We start from the raw sequence: 27,833 nt of genomic DNA, 5'->3' as shown, positions 1-27,833 counted from the left end.
TTTAAAACCTTTTTACCATATGCTAAACAGTTGCATTCTCTTCAGCGTTTTTGTCATTTTTCACTCCTTCAATACAGGCCTCAATTTCTCTTAAAATCCTCAGTGCTGATGTGTTACCTTTTGTCAATAATAAATAGTTTGCATTTGCAGCACATTACCTCATTTGCATTTTACTTCTCAAGCAACTTGAACACAAAGAGGTAGAGGCCCCAGCTCTGCAAACATCTGTACGTATGAGTAACAGTTCAATTAAGGTATACATATGCATGTGTTTGCAAGATTGAGGCCTGTGTGTTTTTCCTGAGGTAATTTTGGAAATTTATGGCTTATTCAAGTTGAGAATAGAGTCTGTGTCTCTTGATAGCCAGTATATTACAAAATCCATTCTTCATTGAATGAGCGACTTCGCCTAGTACTTGCATGAAAACCAGGTATCCCTATAATTTAAATTGTTTCTGTCCATAAAGAAGAGACAAGGGATCAAACTTGCAAAAGAACTGAAATACATGTGACAAGTAGGAATTGGACGATTCATGACCATAAGCCTCAAAACCCCCCACAACTGTCGGCTAGTCCTGTCCTGTGCTGTCTGCTTTTTTATGCTAAAATTCCCAGGTCCTGAGACTTTGTGTGTTAGTGTTTTCTTGCACCGTCTGTGGCTGGGATGTCTGTGCCAGCAGAAGCCCTGCGCATAGACGTGGAAGAAAGGGCAAATGATGTCCATAGCCAGGGTGCATGTTTTGCTTAAGGTCAACGAGGAGAGGAGAGGTGCAATTGTAAAATTGCTCTTTAGTTCCTTGCAATGGGGTATGTGTTAGAAAAGCCCGCTTCCCTAACTCGCTTGTCCAGCTGCACTAGCAACATGCTCCCGTTGCACACCTGCTCTGGGCGCATATTTGGGATGGCATTATGTCTTGTCGCACACTTTGCCTTTCCCTGACCTTTGTTTGAGGGACTTCATGAGCAGAATAAGCCTCTAGGATGCAACCTCCTGCAGCAGGCTCCTTTTAAAACAGGGAGCCTCAAGTTCGAAGCTAGCAGCCTCCATCTGCCGTGAGCTTGTGCTACAGAAGTCGTATAGCTGCCGTATCTTGTTATCAGGTTCGCCTTGTCTAAATTAAGTGAGGAAATTGGTTTTTCTTGAGGCAGGCACCTTACGCTTGCCCTCATTAAGACATCCTGCTAATGTAAGTACTCAGCAGTATTTTGCCTTTGCGGCTTACAAAGCTAATGGGTAAAGACTAGAACTAATGAATGGCCTGGTCAGTCTTCTGCGAGTGGAGAAAAACATCACTTAACTCTGAGGATTTGGGTCTTGTTTTGGATGTTAATGAAGTGCACGGCAGGCCAACCGCATCCCAGGTGTAATGCCACATGCATTCGGAAAAGGGCTGCACAAAGACTTGGGCGAAGGGATGCGTATAGTTAAGAGCAGTGTCTTGGTTATCTGCTAGCAGAGTCACACCGTTGCCAGAGGGCCTTTCTTTACACCAGCTGCACTGGTTTAGGGAAAGACGGCTTCCAGTCAGCTCCCAAGCGCTTTTACAGCTCCCCGTCAGAAATTGCAGCCCCCCGCAGAGCCATCAATTGAACGGCTCCTCTGTCTGCTCCCTCGCCCCGCTCCTTCCAAACCAGCCACGTTTTTAAAAGACTTGCAATTTCTGCGGCTGGGTTAATCCGACGCAGCCCAGCTGGCAGACGCGAGGGAGCGGCCGTCTCCAGCAGCGCCGGGCCGACGGAGGCGGGCTGGGGCGGTCAGCTTTTTGGGGGGCACAGCTGGAGCTGGAAGGGGACGTGCCTCTCGGGTCTTAGAGGGAGGGAAAACACCCGGAATATCTGCTGTTGCACACCATCAGCGGTGCAAAAAGAGCGGTGATGTGCGTAATTCTCTCCAAGGCTGATCTATTCGTATTTCTTTTTGTTCACTCTGAGTGAATTAGAAATCAGAAAAAGAAAGGCGACATAAAACACAAGGGTCAAAGTGCAGCTTCTTGGGGAAAGAAAAAGGAGTTTTCAAAGGGGCACTTTCTAAGGTTTAAAACATCTTGCTTTTTTATGTGTTTATGCATGGCTTTATTAACATCCCTTTGAATCTCCAGCTAAAATTTAAATCATGCTTCCACGTCTACTTCAGCAAAGTGTTGTTTTGTTCCTACTTTCAAAGCTGTAGGTGACAGGTTTGGCTTTTTTGATATCCTGATTCAAGTATGCCTGCGTTGTAGCAGCAACCTGCTGTTGTATCACCTAGAAACTGTGCGTACTCTTTTTATTCCATGCCTTAAATCAACAGTTTTTCTCACACTTGGGCTGTTTGTTTACTCTGTGCATGCTCCAGTAGCATCCATAAGGATCTGTTGTGCAATTAGCAGTGCGAATATACCTGCTCTCTGTCTTGAAGCATTTACTGTCTTAAGGTTATGAAGTCTGTCTAAATTTTCATTTGGTCAGTTTTCAGTATTAGTTAAGAGTATCTGAGCTTGTGACTACACCTTCAAATATATTGAAGATGATCAGAAATGCCGTTTAGTATCTGTTGCCTCTGGGACTCTGACTGGGTCCCTGTTTTCTGCGCGGACTGTGTGCTTGTGGCATTCATGGAAAGAAATGGGATTAGGACCTTTTGTTTCTTGTCTCGTACATTCTCTGATTTTCTTGATTTGTTCATCTGTTGATTCTCTGGGGTGAAGTTTATGCTACTGAAGCTCTGGAAAGATCAGAGAGGACCATTAAACAGCCAAAGAATTGTGGTTGAGGATTTAAACGCAGGCCTCGATTCAGTAATCTCATGTTTCTGACCTCAAATGAATGGCGTGAGATTTTGGGAATGGATGGACCTGCAGGCAATTTTTTAGGTGGTAAAAAAATGACTGCAGTGTCATAATGCTCATCATGGTATACTATTCATGAACCTAGCCCTTAAAACATGTCCTTGCTGTGCTTTGCAAAGCTGCTGTTAAATAAATGGACCCTAATGCAGGCATTTTTACTTGGAATTAAAAGAAGTCGGAAACCTGGTTTGGAGAATTTTAGCAGTAGAGCTGGGACAAGTGATTCAAGCAACAGAATTTATAGTAGCCAGGAAGCATTAATGATTGTGATAATGAAAGACTGGGCTTGCCATTGGAGATTTAATGCTACAGGGAACAAACTGAAGGTTTCTAACCTTCTTGCTGTCAGAGTCCTTAGAGACGCCAGGCAAATCTTTGCTCAGTGCAGCAAAAAAAGCTCTTGGACATCAACAGTCTCTGAGCTGTCAGGGGTTTTGTGCTGCCTGTTAAAGCGAGAAACCTGTACGTTGACCCAGTTGGATTATTTAATGAGATGTTCCTCTAATGAGAGGTTATCATTTTAAAGCCAAGCGAATAAAAGGTGGGATCCTGTTTCAGATGCTTCCTTTTTGGCTTTTACTTGGTATTCAACTGTCCTACTTAAGGTGAAGAAAACTTCGGCACCGTGGAGCAGATTTCACAGAGCAGATTTGTCCCTTGTTTTCCCTGTTCCCTGGAATGCTACCTGTTGGAGATGGGAGATCTGTTCCTTTTCTTCCAGGATAAATTATTGCTCTGTAGATGTTCAGCTAGAGAAAAGGTAGCTAACCATGCCCTGGAAAACCCAACATGTAAATTTTAAGACCTCAATCTAGATGCAAAGACAAGGAAATTCAGCTGGCGCTTGGGTTTCTTTTTCTTTCTTTGATACTGCTTTTCTCTACAATCACGGACTAATCACACCAGTCTTTTGCTTTTCAGCTTTCTTTCCAACTTTCCGTTAGCTTTTGTGGGGCTCTTGTCAGTTTTGTGAAAAAATTAATATGCAGTCATGTAAGTGAACCATGTGTGGTAGTGCATATGCGCAAGGGAATAAAATTAAGATTGCACTAGTAAATTTAATTCTGGCATTTCCTAATTTTAGAATGTTTGACTTTGTGACCTTTACTTTCCTTTAGTGTCGTTCAGGTGTACAATTAAGTTGTTCAAAAAAATTACATTTTCTGATTGCATCATGTGTGGAATAGATTGTAACTTAAGTGAACTATCAAACCAAAAGTTTTCGTTTGTCTCTATATTCTATTGATGAGTAAAATCATTTTCCTGCACATGTGTGTTTTTGTGCTTTTCAGATTTTTAGGTTTTTATTTAGTGCATGTTAAAATACATTCAATTTTGTCAGCCATGTATTATTGGATTGTGAGATTTAATTCTAATCCAGGTCATGCTCACACTGGTCATTTAAATGTTAATGGTTTGCTAGTAGATCCAGTATATTATAAAATATAGGTTAGTTTAGATAAGATTGCATTTGTGATTTGGGGGATTAACGTTTCTTTAAACATTTTATTCATTCCTTTTTTTCAAAATTAGCCCTTATAATTTTAAATTTACTATAATGACAGATAGTATGTCTATTAAAACATTTATAGAAACATTAACATTGTAAGACCGGAAAGAGGGAATTCTTTCACGTAACATCTCATTTCTAGCTGGTAAGGTCCACGTCTCTTAAGCAATGACTTTTTAAATATCGCCCAGTTTTCTAGCACAGGGCTGTAAAACATTTAGTTCAGTGAAGATCAGAGTTTTATACAAGGGGACAGATTTATTGCTATTCCCCTGCATGCTTGCTTGCGGGCAGTTTTGCTGTAAATATAATAGTTTCCAAGCATGCAAGATTGAGCTGTTTTTCTGCACGTGTGAGAGAACAGCGGTAGTCCGGGATTTCTGGTGGAACTACCCTAGCGTAGACTGAGGCCAGGTTCGTGACGCAAAGGGTTACCACCTCCGACTGACGCAGCTGGACCAGCAAAAGCCCAGGGTGTAGAGGCAGTTACATTAGCAAAACTACTGCTTTTGGGGTCTGTATTGCTTAGGCCAGCATTTAATGATGCAGTTGAAGATAAGGAAAAACTACCCCAAGAGAAACATCTGTACTTGTAAAACTTCCTGTGTCATTTCCCGTTTTCCAGGGTTGTTTTTTTCACCTTCTTCTGCTCTAGTTCCAACCCGAACATGCTTGCCAAATACTTCCACCCCCTTTTCTGGGTAACTGTACAGATAACAGCCTGCCTTGGAGTACATCTCTGTGGTTCTTCAATTCATTTAATGTAATACCTAGGATTTTCTGATATGCTTGCTTCTAACAGCATTTGTCTATATGTACCTCTGATGAATTTACAGTCTTTTTGTCTGTGTATCAAGGTACAAATAACGTTTCCAGTTGAAGACTTGTAGTTCAGAGTTTGAGCTGCAGATGATTTTTAATGGATGAATCCTATTTAAGATGCTAAGCACAACTGCCATCTTTTCAGTTTGTGACATTATCCCAATTGCCTGTGAATTATGGCCAATTACTGTATAAACTGCATCACTTTTTGTAAGATGGAGGTTGTGCTCTAATTACATTTTTTCCTTCATAGCAGACTGCTAACCCAGTCTTTCTTCAGCGCTAGATCAAATTGCTGGCCTTCATCAGGCTTAGCGTTTTGGCTAAGGAACGCTCGGAAGACTTGTGACACAAGCAGTATCTGTATTTCCCAGTGGACTGTTGCTAAGCCATATATTGGTACCCTTTACATTTGTTTTCCCGGTGAAGCTGACTGCAGTGCCCAGCTAGATGAGTGAGAGAATTCTTGCTGATCTGACACCAGCCTTTATGTTGAACCATGTACTTAAGCCTGCATTTGCTTTAAGTATTCAAGCTGCAGCTTGGTATAAAGACTTCATGATGTAATTATTTTTGTTGGCAAGCCTAACACTTCAAGATGTTCCAGAGTGAATAGTGATGGAGTCTGTCAAGTACTTTCTTGAAATCTCTGAAGTTTATGATGAGTGAATTTTGCCATTCAGTGCTTTCTTCAGTGATTAGTCTTACAGTGAAAATCTGGTCAACACATGATCTTTCAGGTCGAATTATTCACTCCCTCTTTCTTTCAGGTTTTCATGGGTATTTTTCTTTCATGTTTTTTGCTAAAATGGTTTCCTTGAGTTCAGTAAACAAAAGATTTTGATAAAAAGAGAAAAGCATCTCTGAAAAGCATACTGACAAAATGCATTAAAGCTTGTCACAGAAAATGTTGCCAGCCTCCATTCGGTGTTATTGGGAATGACCGTTGCTGAGAGTGGCTGTTGCTGAGACCAGATTTGGGTGCCAAATGTTGCTTCCAGCAAAGACTAACAAACCCCACAGTGAATCTGAGGTTAAATTATTTGTAAATGCTTGTTATCCACCTGTGTTTTCAGCTGGGTTTGTTACACAAAAGCTTTGTAGAGATAAGTACGTTCTGTCATAGAGCAAAAGGTCTCATGTTCACTGGGTTGCATGCCTTCCAGCTCTGTCAGCGTCCTTTGGGTTTTGGAAGTAAGCTGCTAGTAAACTTCTGATTAGGTCTAGTTATACCCAAAAAAAGGAGAAAGAGACTTTCCTTTTAGGCTGTTTTGCTCAGTGATAGTCTCAGTTATTGGCATTGCTCCTCATTTTTCATTGTATTGATAGAGAGCTTAATCTGGTACATCATTTTAATGGTAGGATTTAAAAAATAAAAAGCAGATGAGTCGACAAATAAAAAAGTCCCCTCATCTTTGATCTGTTTGGACTCAAAATAAAATCAGTATGAATTTTGCCTCGTCTGATGCCTGTTTCTTGTGCCCTTCGTCTGGTTAAGACTATTCTGCTCAATCAATGGCTGAGTTCAAGTAATTTATCACTGTCCTTTGGCATTTTTGTTAAATTTTCTCTTAAGAATAATAGATGTTCTTTTCTTTTTTCTTTTTCTTTTTCTTTTTTTTCTTTTCTTTTTTCTTTTTTTTTTTTTTTTTCCCTCTTGTGAAAGGATGTCATGTATAGAAGAGGCTGAAGCCATGGATTTCTATTCCATGGGAAATGCTGACATCAAACCCCAAAATTTCAAATCGAAGCATTATGTGTTAAATTTGAAATTGTAATGATTTACATGAGCATTCATTTCTATTAAATTCCGTGTGTGCTGTTTATACTTAAAGCATGCTCTTCATAGGGATCAGCTTCACTCTGCAAAGCGGTTGGGCTGGGGTGAGTCTCATCTTCTGAAGCTGCTCGTGGAGGAGAGCCGGGGTGGGCAGCCAGATGTCCCAGCGCTCCCCGGCTTCTCTGCCTCCACCATCAAACTGGGCAGGCATTTCTGCGTATTAAGACTGGAGAAGCTCAAGCTGGTGGATCAGTGTAAGAAATAATTACAAAGTAATAAGGAAATAAGGAAAGCTTAGAGAAAATGATTTCTTGCCTTGGGACTGTTGCCCTTCTTATTGTTTTATTGTATTATTTGTAGTACTTCATATTTTTATCAACTCCGACTGTCAATACTGATTCTTTTTTCAAGTGCTGAATTATTTTCAGTATGTCTTTCCATTCACTGGCAGACTGCATACGCTTTTCTTTGGCGTTCTTCTTTATCAGTTTTCCCCACAAAAGATTAAAGAAAAGCAGAAGGCTTTGATAGATTTATTGCCTGTAAATCTATGAAAGGTGCTATCTCGGACTGAATGGCCCACATACCAGTGAGGATCCAGTTAGGACCCAGAGATGAGTTGCTTGGTAAAAGTCCCTGAATGTTTGATTCTTTTCTTAAAGCCCCTGTTCTTGGAATCCCGTTTTTTCCCGAGAACCTTGACATACAGGAAGTGTAATTTCCTTTTTTTCTTGTTTGAAGAGAGAAGTTTGACACCATGACTAGACAGAGTGTATGCTGAAAGCTGTGGAAATAAAGAATCAAATGAAAGAACTCCAGTTTTACTCATATAAATGTATTTATTTTTAAGCCAGTGCTGGGATTTTTCGACATTTAGATTTCCCAATAATGGAACGTTTAAAAGTGTCTTTCAGACTGTTAAACAGCTCTACTAAGCGACTTCATAACATTTCACTGCCCTTGAGTATTTGTTCTGTATGATTTGAAATGCCTGTACTTTGTATTTTTTTTCTTTCCTTCGCCTCTCTCAGGTAGACTGTTCAGTTCTGTGAGCTCTTTAATGAATATAAAGTGTGCTTTCCTCCTCACATTTTTCTTTTGACTTTTTTTACAAGGCACAGTCTAAAGAGCTGAAATATTGGACATCTGGATTTATTAAAGTCCATGGTGTTGGGTGAGGGGAATATTTTTTTAAGAGCACTTGATTTTCACCTCTGCATAGCAGAGTTGCCTTTGAAACGCACCCAAGCAGCAGAGCACGCCTTGCTGTTACCCAGGCCAAATCATCTGCACGTGTTTAAATAAGCCACCATGAAGCTCCGGTTTTCCATTTTCTGTGTTTCTTTTGTGAGTTGGTTTATTAATAAACCTACTTTGGGGGCTGTTTATGTAATATAGCACTTTTCATCGGAGGCACTCAAGGTGCTTTCCAAAAGTTATTTTAACAAGCCACCGTGGCATCACCAGATGAACAGAGGAATAAATTGGGGCAGAAGAAGGTCAGCAGGCTTGTTTGAGGTCACACAGGCATCCGTGGCAGGCTGGGAGTGGAGACAGTGAGTCCTGACCCCAGCTCGTTTTGGAGGTGTGTTAGGGGGGACCTGCTCTCGCTGTAGGGCACGGTCCTCAGACCTGGGCAAGAGATATGTTCCCAAAGGGAACAGGGTTCCTCTTTCTACCTGGTATTCCCGCAGAGCATGCTCCTGGATTTCCCTGATTTTTCATAATGAATAGTGGTTTTTGTGTGTGAGAGTGCGTGTTTTGGGCTGATTTTGGATCATCTTTGGTAGTGTAAATAAGGAGCAATACCCCTTGTGTCAGCATATGTACAGGGAGTGAAGCCACTCTGTATGGCATCAAGATTGAACACAGTTCCTTTTACAAACCTTCATTGGATCTGCATCTTAAAGCATTTACTAGGTGCATCTTTTGCTTTTCGTGTTTGTATTTTCAGCTTCTGTCACTGGCTTTGTTTCTGCTGATCACCCCAGGAGAGCATCTCCCCCTGCTTTACTGTGCTGCCGACTCTGTCACTCCAATTAAGAGCGAGAGATTTCTGCATCCTGGTTTCATTGCAGCTACTGATACCTCTTCTCCCTTTCAAGGCAATAGATTTAAAACTTCCTGCCTTAATTGTGTAAACTAACATAAGAGGCATAATATTCCCCCCACACACATCGCAAAGGTTTGAGGAAGATTAATTCTCTAATATTTGCTAATGGCTTGGAAGATATATATTGAAAAATAAAGTTCTAGCTATCTTGCTAAATATTGTTTCCTTTATTACAATAATGCATCTCACTTTATGGTAGTCATCTGCAATAGCATTTAATCCCTGGCAATAAAGCAACCCCAGCAACGCGCTTTACAAACCAATGCAGGCAATGGCCTGGTTTATGTTAATGACTTTGTGAAGGCAAAGGACGCTCACCAACATGCACAGCTATATTCAGCAAGTGCCCCAAAGCAGCGCTCCCCAGCACTATGCAAAAAAATGAGCCTGAGTAAACACTTCTGGCTGTTTAAGCACACATTTGCGACCACAGCCTGGAAACCACAGCACCTAAAGCTGTCAAAACATCACGTATGTACCTCCTGTGTCCTGTGACAGTACAAAAGAGGTCAGTCTGTTCTCACAGGTTCAGGCATCTATATCACTGTGTGATTTTCTCGTGCTGTGACTCTGAAACATTAAATCGTCTGGCTTCCCAGCAGGCCTGGTTTCCCATGCAATCCTGTCATTCTCAGGCCTGCAGCCCTACAGCTGTACCAGCAACCACCTTCCTGCTCTCCCCTCACAGTCACATATTGCAAGTTGTAGGTTAAATCATAGGGAGATTTGATCAGAAGTCAAAATAAACCAATAAGAGGGAATTGGATAAGAAAGGGCATTGGTAAATGCACACATATGCCAACAGGGAGCTGTCGCTGAAACAGGATTTCCAGAGGCAGCCAGCTCATCAGTATTTTCAATCAGCCAAGCCCCAGAGCAGCAGGCATTTGCATGCTTGCAGGAGTCACCTTCCACATCCAAACAGCAGGGCCCCATCCGCTCCGCTTAGTGGCAGCATTTGCAGCATTTTCAGCATGTCCCACAGGCCCTTATGCTTGCCCGTGGCTCTTTTCAAAAGCTAGGTCATCAGTTTACTTTTGGATGGATGGAGCTGTGTTGTTTTACAGCAAGAAAAGGTAGAGCCGTAGGTGTGGGTGTCCTTACTGTCTCGCTTAAGGCCATTAAGAGGAGGAAAGTCCTACTGCACAGAGCCATAAAATGGAACAGGGAATTCTTGTGTTGTTCTGTATTAGGATCATCACCATAGAGTGGCTGTTCATTGCACCAACTATGTGACCAGTGCCTGTTGCTTGTTTCTGGTTTCTTGGGCCCTTCCTGGAGGAAAGGGGAGGAGGACAGGATTTTTGTTCTTTTTATTTAGGCAGGCATTTCTTCCGTTGCTTTTTTGTCTTTCAGAGGAAAGCAAAGTCAAGTAGATGTCCCTTGCACACGGGATGCCAGGTGGTGTGATGCAGCATGGTTCGTAGTTCTGGGGCAAGCGCGTTTGCTTATGTGCTTGCAGCAGCTGAGGAAGATGCACTGTGGCGTTCTGGTACAAGTTGGGTTTGCCAAGTCCGGAAGGGTTCGTGATGAAATAGATGAACTGCTGTTGTCCAGCCGAGAGACATCAAAAATATGTTTGTTTCCACTTAGTCTAAGTCCATCTCTAATAATATATTTCTTGTCTTGCTGATATTGTACAGTACTTTGTCCTCTTTCATTTAGGACCTGCAGGATCTAGCTGTCGCCAAGGTCCTTAGTCTTTCTCTGCTTCGGTTTCAAGTATTATGAATGTCTCTTATTTCTCTCTTAGCTCCAGAGACATTTCTTGGTTGGTCTATTTATTTTTAAAGCACCTAAAGTAACTTAAGGTTTTCTGTTAAAATTAGTTTCGTATCAAACTGCTGTCTGCCAGTCAGTTACTATTAACTAATAAGAAGTAAGAGGACAGTAGATCACGTGAACCCTATTGCACTCTCAGCTATCATTCCATTCCTCAGAAGCATGCAGAGCATCTTAGCACGAGGATTATTTTCCATCATTTATGTTTTTATTGTTTTCCTTCTCTATAGCTGCTTGTATTAATCTTGTGTGTCCTGTTGATAGACCACAGTTCACTAGCTCCTTATCTCTCTTGTCTACATCATATTGGTCTACGCTGACTCTTGAGTTATGTGCCCTAAGGACACTGTAATCTTATTTCTGCTTGGACATGAAAGCCATTGCTTCATCCTGCATATTTCCCATGATTCTGAAGTCATCCCAAAAATGTTTTACCATTTTTCTCCTTAAACTTGCAAGCATGTCTCTGGTTGTCATATTGTTTGCTCCTCCCCAGGATTTGCAGACTTCAGGATGTGTTTTTTGGATTAAACTTAGATTAAAATTTTCAGAAGTATGCAAAGATCAAGCCTATGGATCCTGAAAAATAAATTCAGGATGCTTGAAAAGGGCAGTCCGACTACGTCCACATCCGTTTCTCTCAGAAGGTGCCTTTCTCAGAGTGTGCTGGGGAAGGCCATGCTGCTGGACTTGCCCTCTCTCCTAAACCTCATCTGTGAATCAGATTGCTTCTGAAACATTTTTTATTTAAAAGCTCCATTTCCCCTAGCAGATAGACTTTGCAAGAGGCAGTCTTATGATCAGTCTATAACCAAAACTGAAGGATGGTTTCCATTTCCTCTCCACAGCTCCATTTGAAGAAGGCAGACTTGTCTCAAAATTTCCAATTGTCCCCTTCATTTCCTGGTGAGGGCAAAGTTAAGGTTATTTGGGGATCCTTAAATGTGAATTGGTAGAATTGTTAATGTTTACAGGGTTGAGTGCAAGATAAAACCTGAATTCCTGATGTTTGTGGTTTTGAGAGCTCATCTCAAAAGGATTGCCTAATTCCAAACCAAATTACCAGATTATCACTGCTTTTGCCATGATTGTTATACTCATCCCTTTAAATCATTTGAGATGGACAGAGACATTTTTTGTCAGTTGATGCTAAAGTTGATCATGGTTTCAAAGATTCAAGTAGTTGCCATCTAAACAGGGATGGGGAAAAAGCCCATGGTCATATGTTAACTCATTACCAGTGACATGGATGCAGGTGTACGTTTGGTTTCATAAACGAAATAAAAATGTGTCAGATTCCTTAGATATGTGCAGTGCACAAAGAATACCACCTGAGTACTGCACAGACTTGAAATTATCTTGAAATTACCCGAAAGTTTCAATTTTTGGCTATGTTTCTGCAAATATCCAAAATAACAATTTCCACATGCAAAAAAAGATAGTTTCACTTATTTCCTCAAAATTCCTCTTCATTAAATCCAGGCTTTCAGTTCTTATACTGAAGGCTTTGCTCGATGCAGCCGTATTTGTGGTGACCTGTATATTTTGGAATATTGCCATTACATCCTGCTTTTGCTGCAGGAGATAGGGAGAAGGGTAGTTGCTTCCACTTCTGAAGGGGTTAGAAACAGCTTTCTCACTCAACAAACTATTTTTAGTGTGCACATTAGTCACACTAGGACATGATTAACCCAAGGAATTTGGGCCAGAAGAACCATCTTTCTTCTTTAGGCAAACCTCATGTCAGAAAGATGACCCACGTGCAAGATGTCTTTCAAGTGCTGTCCCTCCATTACTTTAATAATAATGCAGGAGAAAATAGTATTGTTTCCTCTTTAAATGAACGGTTCAGCTTTGCCTACTGATAAGGCTGTACTTAGATTGACAGTATATTTTTGTTCCTGAGTGCAATGAAACTTAGCTTAGAAGGCAACAACAACATAAGAAACTGCATTGATTTACTGATGTGGTGTTTCATGTTGATGGGTTGGCGCTCTCTGACGCGTTACATTAATGAGCTGTCAGATGCCTATATGCCAGGTTCCCACAGCACTGTGCCAGGGCTTAGTTGACGCACATAAGCAGAGCTCTGTTAGGAGAAAAATTGGGTCCTATGACCAGCTAACTTGAGATGAAATGAATACATAAAAAAAAGGGGACAGGCGTTGTAATACAGAGCTACCCCATGGTGATTATGAAGGACAACTGCTTCTTTACCTTATTCTTTGCATTTTCGACTGTTGGCACCACCAAGCATCCTCCAAGATGGATATAACGGTCTCTGTAGCTAAGGTCAATGGCAGTGTGTTGTCTGCTCATGGCTGGAGGCCATGAATGTACAAATGATTTAAGTTGGGGAGCTTGCTTTTTCACTAGAATGCAATTAAAATAATTAGTTACAAATTTGGTTTTTTCTTTTAGAAGTAGAAATTTACTCTGTCCTTGTTGGTTTTCCTCATGACATGCAGCTGAGACAACTAAAACTTGCTCGTAATTCTTGCAGTTCTTGCAGTGTTGTGCATTGCAATTAATATTTCATGGTGTGTTTTTATTTAAAAAAATTGTAATTCTCTCTGAATCTGTGTCTTTTTAAACTATTTTGATCCTCATAATTCTGTAACTTTTATAATTCCCTGTGGTTCATATCACTGATAATACTAAGAAATATAAGCCAGACAACATTTTGTTGTGCTTATCCATAGAGAATGTGATTAGAATGAGTGCAAGTTTAGTTTTTGGTAAAAGCCAGCTTTAACCATGTCTATCAAAAATTTCCAGGCTGAGTGATAGGGTTGGTTTGTTCCAGGTGTAAGGTGACGTTCGCAATAGAAGAATTGGACATATTTCTGTTGTAGTCCTTGAAAAGGAAAGCACTGAGGAGTGGGTCCCAGGGACCCAAGAGCAGCAGGTAGCTGCCATGAGCTCAGCCTGTCGAAAATGCAATGGTGATCTGCATGCAAGCGAAATGAGGGAAGAAATGAGACCATGAACAGGCTGTTTTGGGCAAGCATCTAAGAAAGAGACTGACATGGAGTTTATTTGACCATTAGGAAGATGGAGTCAGATGAAGAGTTTACCTTAAAATACTTTATTATCTGGAGATTCTTTTTATCTAGGGTTTTGACTTGAATCCATTTCCAAGATTTATGTTCAATCTCAATGTCCTTTACAGCATGTATTGTTCCTTAGTCAGCTTATCTATTATGTAATGCTGTCTCATTGAAGTAGTTTCTAGGTGTTTTAAAATATCATTTGGATTCTTTCAGCCTTCTTCAAAGAAAAAAGACTAAATAAAATCAGCAGACGATAAAATAGGTGAAGCAGTTAGGATGGCCTGCTGTTAAGGCTACCTGCGGTCTATCATTACGTGCCCCTGATTTCACTTGGTCATATTTTCCAAACTCTGACCAACTGCATTTAACTTTTTCTAGGGCAGACATTTCCTTCCCGCTGATTTAAAAATACTTTTTTTTTAGCCAAATTGGCTCAACCATTTCCAAGAATGAGGCTACGGGTGGAAAAAAAAGAGTATCCATACTGCTTCACAGCTTGTTTTCCCATTAAGTCCTGATGCTCGTTTATTAGGGAAGCCCTAAGGAAGGCTCTCTCACAGCTGGTGCTGCTCCATCCTCGCCCGGGCAGCGCAGACCACAGTGGCCATGTGTTGGTGGGCTCGGCACAGGCATGGCTAGCCCATGGGGAAGGGCATCATGCACTGCTCAAAGCACAGGATGGATAACACGTGGTCGCGTCATGGCAATGTCATGCCAAAGACTGCGCTGAGTGGAAGGGATGCAAAGCTGAGTGACTGTTTTGTCATTGAATGGAGTCAATTCGGTGCACTGAAGGGGTCAGATAGAGTAATGAACGTACACAGTTTTGCAGTTATAGGTTGCTTCATAACGCGTATGTGTATGCGTGTGGAACATGAATTAAAAAACTAAAGGGTGACCCAACTTTTGAGTGCTTAATAACGTTCCTTTACTACAGGTTCTTTGGTGTTTGTGCAGCTCTATGTGACTGTCTGGGTGAAGAAGCGAAAGAGATTATTAATGCAAAGGTTCAGATCTGAAGATTTGGCATAAAAAAAGATAAGGTTTGACCTTTACCCCCTCTGAGAATAATGTGCAGTTTTTTCTGTCTGGAAAAAATAATTGAGGGTATCATTTTCAGAAAATGAATTAGGTGTTTTAGGAATAAAACTGTATATCTTAAAATTCAGACCGTACAAATGGATGCCCTGCAAGGATCAAAGGGAACAAATTAAACCTCTGTAAAATAAATTATAAGAATCTTCGCTGAGTTAAATTGGTAGCCATCTGCTGAACTCAGGCACCTAACAGTCACTCATGTTATAGCTGGGTGAGGGAAGAGTGTGTCCATCACTTCTGTAAGATTTGAATTATTTGAAATGATTCAGTCAGCCAATCTGTATGGCAACCAGTGAGAAAACTATTCTGGTGATATAATCTAACTTCTTTTCTTGTAGACTTTTATTCACTGTCTCTAATGATTTTACCATCTATATATATGTATAGAGGCTAACCTTTACTGGTCAGAGCTGATTTATTGTTGTAGGTATCTATATCAAAGACCTGGATCATGAAACGCACGGTATTAACAAGTAATTTCAATTTAGTAAGCCAAGTGGAAATTTTTGAACAATGTAAAGACTGCTTTTGGAAAGGACAGTTGTCTGGCCAGGATCCAGGATTCCCAGGCGGTGAAGTTTCTAAGCAAATATTTGACTTTAAGTCCATGGTGAAAACCCATCGAAGCACAGTTTTAGGGACCCACAGAGGTCACTGCCGTCAGTACAGGAGCTCAGGTGCCGCAATACAGCCAGTGAATAGCAGTGTTTCTAAAAATCTTACTGTTCTTTACTTATGTGTGGGCTTTCATGGCAAGGGTGGGGTGGCTCATCTGATACTCATCTGTGCAAGGACTTGAAAGGAGCTTCCAATTACTTAACCTTCACTGTGGGCTCCGCATGCTCCAGCTTACCCAAAACTCGTAGCTCCAGGGCTGAACTCCCTGATGGAGGCGACGGGAGTTGTGCCAGCGCTGCCAGCATTTCCCCCCGAAGCACAGCACGGTGCTCCACAGACTTGCAGGGCAGATGATTTCAGCTTTTAAAGTGGAAGGATAGCAATAGTTTTAGCTACTTTTTCATGTGATTGTAGCGTTTCCTGGGACAAGGCCTAATACCTTGGCCTTTATGGAAGATGACTTGGAAATCAAACAACAGACACTCAGCTTCACAGAAACATGTATCATTTTCCAGTCAGCCAGTTACCCCTCCCTCGTGAGGTGAGATGTTTTATCGGTCTGAATTCCCATAAGTAGGCTTTGCGGAAATACTTGCACACGTAGCCCTGCAAAGCGACGAGTGCTCTGTGCACCACAGAAGCCTCATCCCGCTCTTCTGTATCCTGTTTCAGCTGCTCACACCATGCCTGCCTGTGAAATGTGAAGGGTATATGGTTGGTAACTGTTTGGGGATGTCCTGTATTCAGTTTGAGCACTGAATGTTTGCCCCATGATGTATTATTTGTGGATTTTGCATAAGCTGATGTTCGAAAGTGAAAGGAAGAATTTTGGCAAACAATCCCTTCTCCTGTAAAAAGCATACTAATCTCTACAAACACTGAAGCAAACGGAGCAGGTATTTCTTAAAGTATTCTAAATACCGTTACCAGATATATTGTATAATATTCAGTGCAACTGCTCAGCAGTGGAAATGATGGCTCCAGCCCATTGAAGGTGTTGGCCGCATAGTGCCTGTGCCAAATGAATGGTGGTGCACGGAGGAAGCAACGGAAAAAAGTCTGTTGTATCAAGCATTTCATACAGCTGCAGGACCCAGTACAAGAGTCTGTCAGGTGAGCAGGTCGTACTGAAATGGGTTCTGCATTGCATGAGGAGGAGCAAGATGGCAAATCATGGGATTGCCCATTTGCAATTGAAATGCTCTATCTCTGTTGTCAAGAAGTCCAAAATGGTATTGTTACGAGAAACTGATAGTTCATAAAGAAGAGACTTGAGTATATGCCTATACCATAACGCTTAATTAGTTGCTGGCATTTCCTTTATAAATAATGGATGGGAATTTGCTCAATTAGAAAAGAGACTGTATCGGCACAGTTGGGCTCTTCCGTGAGCGCACATCGCGGTTGCTGAACAGGAAGTCATCTGTCGTGGCTGGTCATTTAGGGGGACAGACGGTAATGACTGAAGGAAATTGCAGACTCTAGGAAAGCATATTAAGCTATGAATCACTGAATCCTTTTGTTCTGCTGCTATCAGCTGGCAAGTCTTTTTTTGTAAAAGAAAAAACTGTGAACTCATTCAGTGTCATTTTCAGTGACTCAAAGTCTAGACCTTCTACCAAGTCTCCATCTAATAGCTTCATTGTCTGGGGACGTTGCCTGTTTTTAGCCAAATCTATTCTTGGGTTAGTTAATACTAACTAACACTAGTTCATCTCAGAGTCCATATTTACACCAATGCACATCCTTTCTCCCGTTCGCGTGAGGCTGCCATCTTGCAATACTTGCAGTGAGCTAGAAGAGGCATCTCACAGTTGGACTGTGTAACGTAAAACCCAACTTCTTCTAAGCTTTCCTCACTATCCGGCACTGCCAACACATTTATCATCCTGTTTTCATTCTGCAAATTCCCCACAATCTATCAACTTCTTGCTGCTATTGAGACACTGAGAGCAGTATTTTTCTTAATTTGCATTTAGTAGGGAAGGAAGATGATACTGGTATATTTTTTTCCTTTATTTATCTGGATGCCTCCTGTCAAATAGAGCAACAGAAAACCTTTCTCCTCCAAATCACTGTTTCCAGGGCAGTATAGCTTAGGAGGGGGTAATCTGAAGCTCATGGGTACTATGTATGAAATAAATGCACCATGTCATCTCAAACATCTCCGTGCCAAAAGAAATCACCACTAACACTGAAGCTTTGTGGACACTGTGAAAGTGGAATAATGTAGTTGATGAGAACATGCTCTTGAGCAATTTTCCTGTTGTTAAGTCAATAAAATGTCCCTCCAAAGTCTCCAGGGAGAGAGATGACTCTCATAGGAGAGTCAGCTCTCCTCCAAGCAGAGGTGCAGAGGTGCCATCCAGCTCTGCATCCCCCACACCTTTTCCTGCAGATGGACGTTACAGTGATTGCATTTCTGCTATTAGGTGAGCTAGGTGTAAGACAACAGTGTCAGCACAGTAAAATCTTTTTTTTTTTTTTTTTTTCATCTGTGGAGGTAGAATATAGCTCAGTGAAGACTTCAGTACTAGAACTAAGTGACTCTCCTAGCTACAACAGAGATTTTATACAGGTTTCCTAAGGAAACAAAACTTGAGCAGTTGTGCTGTTTGTTTGTCTCCCTTGTAACTTCTGAATTAGTGGGCCAACTGCAGGCCTCTTTGGAGGAAGGGTGGTGGTCTTGTGCATACCTAAGTTCCTGTAAGTTCTGTGAAAATCAGGGACAGGAAAGGAGTGTGGTGCACATTAGTACCCTCACGACGGAAAGGTAGGGGCTTTAGCCATTATGTTGATGGCAGCTTGCCATACACTTGGCATGTGTCTTGTCTATCCAGTCCGTAGATGTGCGACTAGATGCGGCGCCTGCTGTTTCTTAGCTGGCAGCAGTATGGCAAAGACCACTTTCGGGATCTGGGGTTGCCTGTAGTGGGAGAGGTCCCGGGATAAACATGAAGAAATGGCTCTCCATTACTTCTCTTGCTTGTAGACCAGCTAGCTTAGTGTTCACTGTTTAGTAATATTTTGTTGTTGTTGTTTTGAGGATTTTGAAGTTTTGCAGTTGATTTTTGTGGGACCAAGATTTTGCTCTCCCTCTGTTTTAATAAAAAAATAGATGTATAGCTGTAGCTTTTGGTATGGGAGTTTAGTTTCTATGTTTAGCGGCATCTGTGGGGTCTAATCTTCTGATATTTCTTTGTTTTGCATTTTATATCCTAAACAATCAAATTCATTCTGTGTTCCGCTTGGTTGTATGCCACTTAACTACTTGGTACTAGCTGAGTATATCCTAATTTAGTTGAATTGTTGTTACTCCTAGGCCACTTTAAGCAGCCGTGATCGCCACTCATTATCATTAGGCTAAACCGATTGCCTTAGAAGGATCTTAATAAGGAGAACATCCCAATTAAGTAGGAAGTGCTATGCTAACGAACTTCTTACATGAAAAGATGTCATCACAGCGTTTTCTAATATAATTCTGTTATCTTGTTGTCCTATAACATCTGTTCTAATATCTCACAGAGGTACTCTGCTTTGGATGGTGATCATCCATTTGGCTCTTGATGAAATCAAATCCTACTCAGGTGGAATACTGTCCTGAAAACGATCATATATCGTTTAGAAGAAAATTGTGCTGCAGATATGCAAACACTTACTAAAATTTCCAGTTGCAAGGAGCCAGAGACAAAATTGCAAAGACAAAACCTCCAAATGTGGCCAGATAAAATAAACAGCTACACTTGCGTAGCTCAGATGACTGTTCTTTGTAGTCCTTCTGGAAGTGAAGTTCCTGCAGGTAAGAAACCAAAATCTACAGAGCTTGTACAACTTCTGTTTGTCATTGATCAGTGGCTGCTGCTATTGATCATTTTCTTGGCAGATTTCTTAGGCTCTTAGTTCTTTTATTTTTAAGGATTTTTCACTTGCTCTTGTACTGATTATTCAAGGAGAGAAAGGGTGATCTCTTGTGGTTAAACTGCATAACTAGAGGCTTTATGTTCTCTTCCTGGTTTTCTCTAACATTTTTTATTTCACCTTGAATTAGTTACTAAGCTTTCTTGTGCCTTATTTTTGCTTCATCTATAAAATGGAAATGAACTTTACCCTACCTCCTTCATGCCAGTGTCTCAAGGCTAAATGAAAGGCTGGTAATACTTACTAATGTCTATGGGTAGCAGGTTAAAGACACACAGAGTAGTGTCACATTAGTGTCTTGCATCTGATTTGTGTTCCTGTTCCACTCATTTGGGCTACTTTGCCTACTCTAAAGCTTTAATTCTGGAAACTTTATGTCACCTTCTAACTTTCCCAAATGCTTTGCATTTTCTCCATGCAAAGCCACTCCCTGTTATTTAACCGGATTGGAATGTGTGGAAAGAAGACACTTAGCACTCCTTGCCTTGAATACTTTCCAGGTCTTCAGTTAACTGAAAGCATTGGTTGATACAATTAGCATTAAGTTTTTGTCCCCCACAGTCTCATTTCTGTAAAGAGAAGTCAAGATCTTTTCCATCTGCCTTGCCTGTCAGGTTGACAGGTTGAGCTAAGGAGCCACAGTGCAGGTTGCTTCAAACAGCAGAGGCCAATGGGTTTCTTCTGAAGTTTGGGCTTATACATCAAGGTTTTTGTCACTTTGAGTTTACCAGCGCTTGTGTGTCTGTGTTGGGATGCTGTTTCATGCTGTATTTAAAAATCTGTTGTGTACCATGGATGGTGGTTCATGGATCTCATGATTGCCCTGATTACCAAATGTAGGGTCAGGAAAGAATTTTTCTGCATGTCAGGATGTCAGGCATTCGGTTCTCAGCCAATGAAGTGTATTGTTACTGCAAATATAGTTGGCAGTACTTTTGTCCTTTTTATTTCTTTCCTGAAGGTCTTTATGCTATAAATCTCAAGATTGCTCTACAGTTCTGGGAAATACTTTGGTATGTGAGATTTTAGAAGAGGGATTTTTGTTTGGATGTCTTGTGATCTCTCTTGAAGTTCACATGATTCTTTATGAGATCAGGAGATTGGACTTGAAGATGTTTTAGTCCCATGCTCATGTGTAAGAAATCAAATGGGTGTCATGAGCTAATGGAATTCCTGCTCCTAAATGTAGTCCTTCTAGATAAAGTTGGCATTCACTGGTCCAGTGTGCAGCACCACATTTTGGGGACTGTTCAGGGCTAACTACCATTTTCGTGTTCATTTTGTAGAGTAGTTTGTCTGGTCTCTGTCCTGCACCCTTAATTTCTATAAACTTAATAGAATCCAGCTATTCATTGCAGTAGGAATATAAGCTATTTTCCACAGATACTTACATTTGCTAGATAAAAAGGGAAGTCAAAGATGCTTTGAATTATTTTCTCCTGAACGTAGAGCCCTTAAAGAAAAATAACAATAGCAGCAAAGCCTTCTAGCCTCTATTCGGAATATAAATTAATACGTATACAGAAAAACAGGCAGTCTTTCCAAAGGAAGAAGTGGTAGTGCTAAAATGTGCAAAAAAAAATTTTATAATCTCTACAGTATTTTTATTTGTATTCAAAACACACATTTGTATTAGGTCCTGCTAGATGCCTGAGCACAGATAATTTGGATCACATTGTCCAGTGGAGCATTTATATTAACTTAGTTGCGTTGGAATTTTATTTTGTTTTAGACCATGGGATTTGAATACTAAAGGAGAGAGAGGAGGCAAGCAATTCTAAACATGCCTGACTTTGTGTATTGCAGGCCCACGAATGCAGGCATTGCAGACTTTTCTCTGCTTGCTTGTCTGTGCATTGTACATATATACATATACATATGTGTGTGTGTATATATATGAAAAATTAGTAATATCTGAAAGATCATTTGGTCATTCGTGGTGGATTTGCTGTATGATCAAGTAATAGCTTGATTGAATTTCTTCAGACTCCTTGAAACACAATTACAAGGTTCAAAAATAGGAGTGTAGGGTACTGAAATGTATTTACAAAAATAAAGTGCAAAGAGGCAAGTTTGAGCAGTGATCTTCAGCCCTGCAGCGCCTGGAACTGCAAGTTTAGATGCTAACAAGGCTCTCATGCTCTCACACTTCTGAGATGGATTCACTGTTTAAAATACTGCTTTAGGTGGTGAGGCTGGTTTGGGATCAAGTATGGGAGTTTTGAGGATGCAACACAGCCTTGCCCAAGACTTAACTGCCTATTCTGAATAAAGGGCCATGCTGTTTTATAGCTTTTTGCATCGTATAGTCATTTAGGATGGTATGAAGTGGGTACAAAAGACTGCTTGCCTGATGTGCTGTTTTGCACTCCTTCGATCTACCTTAGTGTGGTCCAAATGGCCATGCAGTGGCAACAGCGATAAGTGGTGGGAGCAGTGGCTGAAGAGAGACAGGGCTGTGGGGAAAGCTGGGTCCCAGAGCTTCTGCCAGGGCAGATTTGGGCTGCAAACCTCCTATGCCCACCGCCCTGGAAGCCGAAGAGGTCGTGCAACCGCCGCTGCATCCAGTGCTGGACTTTGCTCTAGGCCTTCAGGTCCTTGAGCCTGTTTTGGTGGGGAGAGGCTGAGGAGCTCGTTGTGTGGGATGCGCGTGGCTCTGTCGTGCCACCATGCCTGCACGGGCAGCACCGTGGCACGGTCTGCAAAGAGTGGGCAGGCGTAAGGGTGTATCTGTGCCAAAAGACACTTTGCAGTGAAGGGTGGTGCATCAGCAAAGCAGAAGAGGTGGAACTAGATATCGGGGAACTGGAAGACATTTACCAGGTGACTCTTACTTCGGAAGAGTTTGCATGAGTATTTTAAACAAAAACTACTTCTTTTGGAAGGTTGTGCATCTTCACTCCTAGCTGTGTCATTTTGTGCAGTATTTTTTTGGTTTGGGATTTTTAAGTCCTTGGGGACTGAGCTCTGGCTTGTGTTTGAGCTAAGAAGTAGGCCCAAGGGCAGGAAAAATGTGGAATGTATTAATTTCACATTGTATTTTCTCCATGCTGTTTTTCTTTTCCCCAGAGGCTTGGGGGAAGGCCATTAGGAGCTTGCCACTGTGAATTTTTCGGCGTCCCGCTGCTTTTACAATATTAGCTTTGCATTTCCCTTCAGTCTTTTACCTATAGACTGCAGGGCAGCCTAAGGCCACGGGCCGAGGGAAAACAGCAGCTTCTGAAGGAAACTTGGGCTTTCCCCCTCTCTAGAGACACCTCCCTACCAACAAAGGGCAGAGAGATCCCTGCCCCGAACGTCCGCCAGCGCATTGGTGGGGTCGCGGTGCCTTGGAGCAGTCGGAAATGTAATGCTCGTCGCCGCACGGCGCCCAGCGGCCCGGGGCTGGGCTGTGTGGGAGGAGGGAGGGAGAGCGGTGAAAAAATGGGCAAAGCATTGGGCTGAGCAACTGGGCAGAAAGAAAGGACGTTCAACGGTGGCCGTCGCGAGAAAAGGCAGCGCCCCCAGTTCCTCTATCACAATTCCACACCAAAATCTGCATTTTTGGACTGACGGATGGTATCGCCAGTGGCAGCCAAGAGAGGGGAAAAAGCAAGGAAGAAAGTTCTTTTTTTCAGGCCAGTTGGAAACTTGAGGTTCTTAGGTGTTTGTCAAGTATAATACAATATGGCTAGGGCCATGACTGAAAAAGCAAGTGAATAAAACCAGTCTGCAGAGAAGGAAGTACCTTGAACTATAGGCAACCTGCTGAAAGCTGGTGATGGCTATTTCAATATTTCTTATAAAACAAAAATGTCATTTATAATCACAGTAGTTTTTTTAACCCCCCTTTCAGTTTGGCAGGCTCCCTATGAGCCAGGGAACAATTTCTTTCCACAATCTTTCGTCAACAAGTTTGAGCTTTACATCAAATACTGAAAAATAGTTTTTTTCTTCTAAAAAACATTTTTTATGACTTCTAAAAATTCATTTTGGGGGAAAACAGTTGAAGCTACAAATTGGCAGAGTTGTGTGCCTGAGCGGTAGAACCCCCTTTCCCTGTATGGGTGAAAACCAGATTTGACCCAGCAAAATTATGAAAGTTATAAACATCCTTCCAACACACCACTGGTCAACCCCTGTGGTCAACTATAGCCTTTAAATTGGCATATAAGTATCGGATGTTTGGCTATTGCATGTCTTTACTAATCTCAAACCCAAGTTAAAAAAAAAAACCCTTTGGCATGACATGTCCTATAATTTGCTAAGTTTTCTAACAATAGTACATTTTGCATTTCATTTGCATTTTTCATCGAAGAACTTTAGAATATGCTCCCCTCACTAAAGAACAGAGTGATTAATCAACAAGGCTATTTGTAGGGAAGATGCCTGGCAAAGGGAACAAAGAGACAGAGTTGAGAATAAGATGTCTATATTCCAGTGCTTTGATCACCTGGACAAATCTCTTCTGCATATATTATTACATTAAACCATTTAAATCTTATTTGTAAAGGTAGTTTAAAACAGGGTTTTCCCCACACGTAGGATGTATTTTAACTGAGAAGTATTTTTATTGTTGGATATTCATTTTTTAAATGCCATAACATTGTACTCTGTTTCTTATGTTTAGAAATCTCTTGCAGTATTAGATCAATTATACACCTGTTTTCTGCAGGGAGGGCTCTTCCAATTTTGCCTTATTTTCTATCTGTTAAAATTATGAAGAATAGTCTGAAAAAATTAGAAAGATTTACTATAGAGAGTACTTCTTAAAATATGCAAGCAAGCCTGCATTTTAAAACCGGGAGTTGTACTTCTCAAGCTCTATACCTCTACAGAATATAAATGTTGATTAGTCTGCTAAGTGTTTATGCGAGGCAGCCACTGAATGATCACAAGAGAATTTTGAAAGCTTGTTTAATAATCTGTTGTTGCTGGGGCTTTTTTGCTTCTTTTACCTCTGTGCTTTTTATTTTTTCTTCTTTGCTGTTATGTCAGATATCCTCCAGAGCTCTTCCTGACAAGTCATGTTCCTCTCTCTTGACCTTCCACACATGAATATGATTTTTTTTTTGTGGTTGTTACAACACTGGGATTGGAGCCAGGGCAGGGATTAAGGCTGCTGCTGCTCTTCTATCTGCAGTGTTTAAACGGACTAGTAGCGAATTTGTTCTGGTATTTCTGTCAAGCTTGGGTGGGTGATCCTGTTTTAGGATTGCGTTGCTGGAATGGCAGGACATTCATACCATTTTGAAGCCATGGTAGACAAGACCTCTGGTCCCAGTTTTTCCCAGCGTATATCGCTGCCTTTTGCTTGGAGCATACTTGCTGACCCTGGGTTGCCTCTTCCCCCAAGACTGACTTTTTTAGGTCCATGCTGCAAATACAACTTTTAAACTACGCACTCTGTTCTTAGGCGGGGGGAGACGTGTGCAGGAAGGAAGCAAGGGCAAGTTGGTGGGACTAAGCAGGCGTCTGCGAAATGTCCTTTCTCGGGTGCACCGCCTGTCCTTGCTGTGCTCCCAGGCAGGGATGCTTGGACGGTTGTTTGATAACCTCGGTAAAAAGGGGTTAAGGCAGCCTTTCTGCAGGGGACCTCCTATATTATACCTTTTGGTAGAATTATTGATCAGTAGAGTTAGAGGCCAGTTAGGTACCGAGCTGGGAAGCTAAATGAGTTCTTCCTCCTCAAGAAAAATGCCAAATATGTGGGTAAGATACCTCTTTCCTAACGTATTTTATAAGGTCTGGTCATAAAGGCACTGTCAGTGCAAAACCTCTCCCCTGTGCCTAAAAAGACTACTAAAAGCTAATGGAAGAAACCATTTTTCCTAGCCTGGCTTCTTTTGACAGAAGCACCAAAGCTAGTCATTACAAATCTCACAGTCAGGTAGAGGATTCAGTTTCATTGCCATAAATGGGCACAATTCCTCTGGCTTCTGTGGCTCCGCACCTGCGTATGTCCCAGAGGGACTTGGAAGGTGATATGGGCAGCATGGCCATAACGAGTGGTTCATGAACCTCGCATCGCTGTCATAGCTGCACGTTCATGCATCTGTTACCAAAGGATGGTATCGAAGCATTAACTGTTGCAGATAAGTTCAGCTTTGTAGCACGACGGTGATTTGGGTTAATAAATGCGTGTCTGCTCTCTGTGCTTGAGGGTTTCGCCGTCATGGCAGAGTGTGATACTTGCGCCAGAGTGAACGTGCATGTATATCGGTCTGTGTCAGGAGCCATATTTATACCCTCCCCCACAAAAATTTGCTGCTGCTGGGGCTTCTGCATAATGGGCAATTGAAGCCTAAACAGTTCAATCACCAGGAGTTGTAGTTACAAAAGAAATTCAATAAACTCATCAGTGGCACTGGAGCGTCTGAGCCGGTCCATTATTTTGGCAATTGTCAATGGAATTCCCCTTGCAGGGGAAACCTATAAATGTAACAGCTTTCTTGTAGATCATTTTAAAACTAATCTATAATAATTCTGTTGCTGAGATACCATTTCTAGGGGGTTTCTTTGGAACCCTGTTGACCTCATCTCTGAGCAAGTCTGTGGGACTCTCTGTAAGATTTATCCCTGGGTGAGATCATAAGTGACTTGAGGATATTCAGAAAAGTTAATGAGGGGCACGTCTGTGAGCCTGACTCATCTGCAATATTGAATTATAAATGTTTATTATCTTTTGGGCTCTGTACGTAAGTACTACATCTTGGGAACGTCCCCAGAAAGATGAGGCTGTGGCAGCAAAGCCATCCGTAGCGACTGAATTTATAGTGGACTTTTTTTTTTTCTTTTTAATTTGCTCTAGGTGTTCTCTGCCTGCCGGACAGCTTGAACCTCCACAAAGACCAGCAGAGGTCAAACAAGCCTGGAGAAGTGCAGATGTTCAGCCAGTCAGAGTTAAGGACCATTGAGCAGTCTCTACTGGCTACACGTGTGGGGAGCATTGCTGAACTCAGTAAGTACAAGATCCTTTATAATGTGGGCAGTTTTTCCTATAAGTAAAACAAAGCCTGGCTCTGCAGAAGAGAGATGAGGGGACACGTATAATATTGAAGAAGGCAGTGGGAAAGACTAGTCGTCTTTGTGCTCCATGGCCAGTTTGGAAGCTGAAGGTGAAGGCCTGGGAGGAAGAAAGTCTAGCGCAGCAGCGGGCATGACTTGTTTGCACACACTGCTCTCATTTTTAAAGGTGAAAAGTGCTTTATTCCATCTTTCCTTGTCTGAAGGCACCTCAGAGATTGGCCAGACTTGCAAATATCTGTAAGATCAGTGTCCTGTCTCTCATTTCACTGGGATACTTATTTTGAGACTGAAGATTGCTATAAATGAAAGAAATATTGTCACAAATCTAAAGCAGAGCTAGTCCCATCTATGTTACAGAGGGTCTTTCACTCTCACTTTCCTTCCCCAATTTCAGCAGAGAAGAGAACCACAAATTAAACCTGTACCAGAGGAATTAGTGCCTGGAGGATAAAATATTTGTTACTGATCAAAACTCTTTATGAGAAACGTGATAAGCTATGGTATCTGTCAAAATCTGAAAGCTTTGATTGTAGCATAAATAAATTATTTACAGTTCTCTGAATACTACCTAGATGTCATGTTTGTAGGAGGCAAATGCCGTGTGAATCCTAATGCAATATAGAGATAAAGGGACTGGAAGTGCCTCTTCTGAGTTTTTTTATTAAGACAGAAGCCTTATCATCACGTTTACAGCGTAGTTAGAGATATGAGGTTATGGGCGGGAAAACAGAAATGTTCAGAAAAAAATATTGCTTTTCTTGAGGTCTGTTATGAAATTTGGGGGGGGGGGGGACTGAAAAAAATCAAATGTAAGAAAATACAGGCATCCAGACTTGCTGTTGATTCTTTGTATCGGCATCTGTTTTACCAACATCGTAAAGAACATGCATGGGGAATTCATGTTCATTTTCCTAGATTTTTCTGTAGCAACAGGAGTCTCATCTGTAGCTCCATTATGTCATCTACTCTCAGTTTACATGCTGTTTATGAGCACTATGATGTTTGTTTGCCAGCCAACAATACGAATATCTGTTTTCAACTTGCTGGTTTTTCTCTATTCTGGTGAAACGTCAACAAGCCAAGAGCACTTGCTTTAGTGTGAAGTGTTGCTCCATCTCTAGAATCAGTTATGTTTGGTGTTATTCAAATCAAGTAATTTATGTTCATTTATTTCATGAGTATAAAATATACAACAGACTTTCCATGTGCTGACTAAATTATGCATTATGCATCTCTCTCTCTTAAAGTACATATGGTTACATTTTAATAAGTAATTTATGGATAGTTCCTTTTTTTTCCATTC

General features: G+C 41.4%; 1 protein-coding gene across 1 annotated transcript in view; it reads left to right on the top strand.

The window, feature by feature from the left end:
* The window catches only part of ABTB3 (ankyrin repeat and BTB domain containing 3), a 200,006-nt gene that overhangs the window by 82,468 nt on the left and 89,705 nt on the right, over positions 1-27,833 (top strand). The window contains exon 2 of the mRNA XM_064513369.1: positions 26,313-26,462. Coding sequence (XP_064369439.1) covers positions 26,313-26,462 — 150 coding nt within the window. The remainder of the gene's footprint in view (positions 1-26,312; positions 26,463-27,833) is intronic.

Source organism: Dromaius novaehollandiae, chromosome 1 (assembly GCF_036370855.1).
Source record: "Dromaius novaehollandiae isolate bDroNov1 chromosome 1, bDroNov1.hap1, whole genome shotgun sequence".
Taxonomy (NCBI): Eukaryota; Metazoa; Chordata; class Aves; order Casuariiformes; family Dromaiidae; genus Dromaius; species Dromaius novaehollandiae.
The sequence above is the reverse complement of the archived record's forward strand: the minus strand, read 5'-3'. Positions and strand labels throughout refer to the sequence as shown.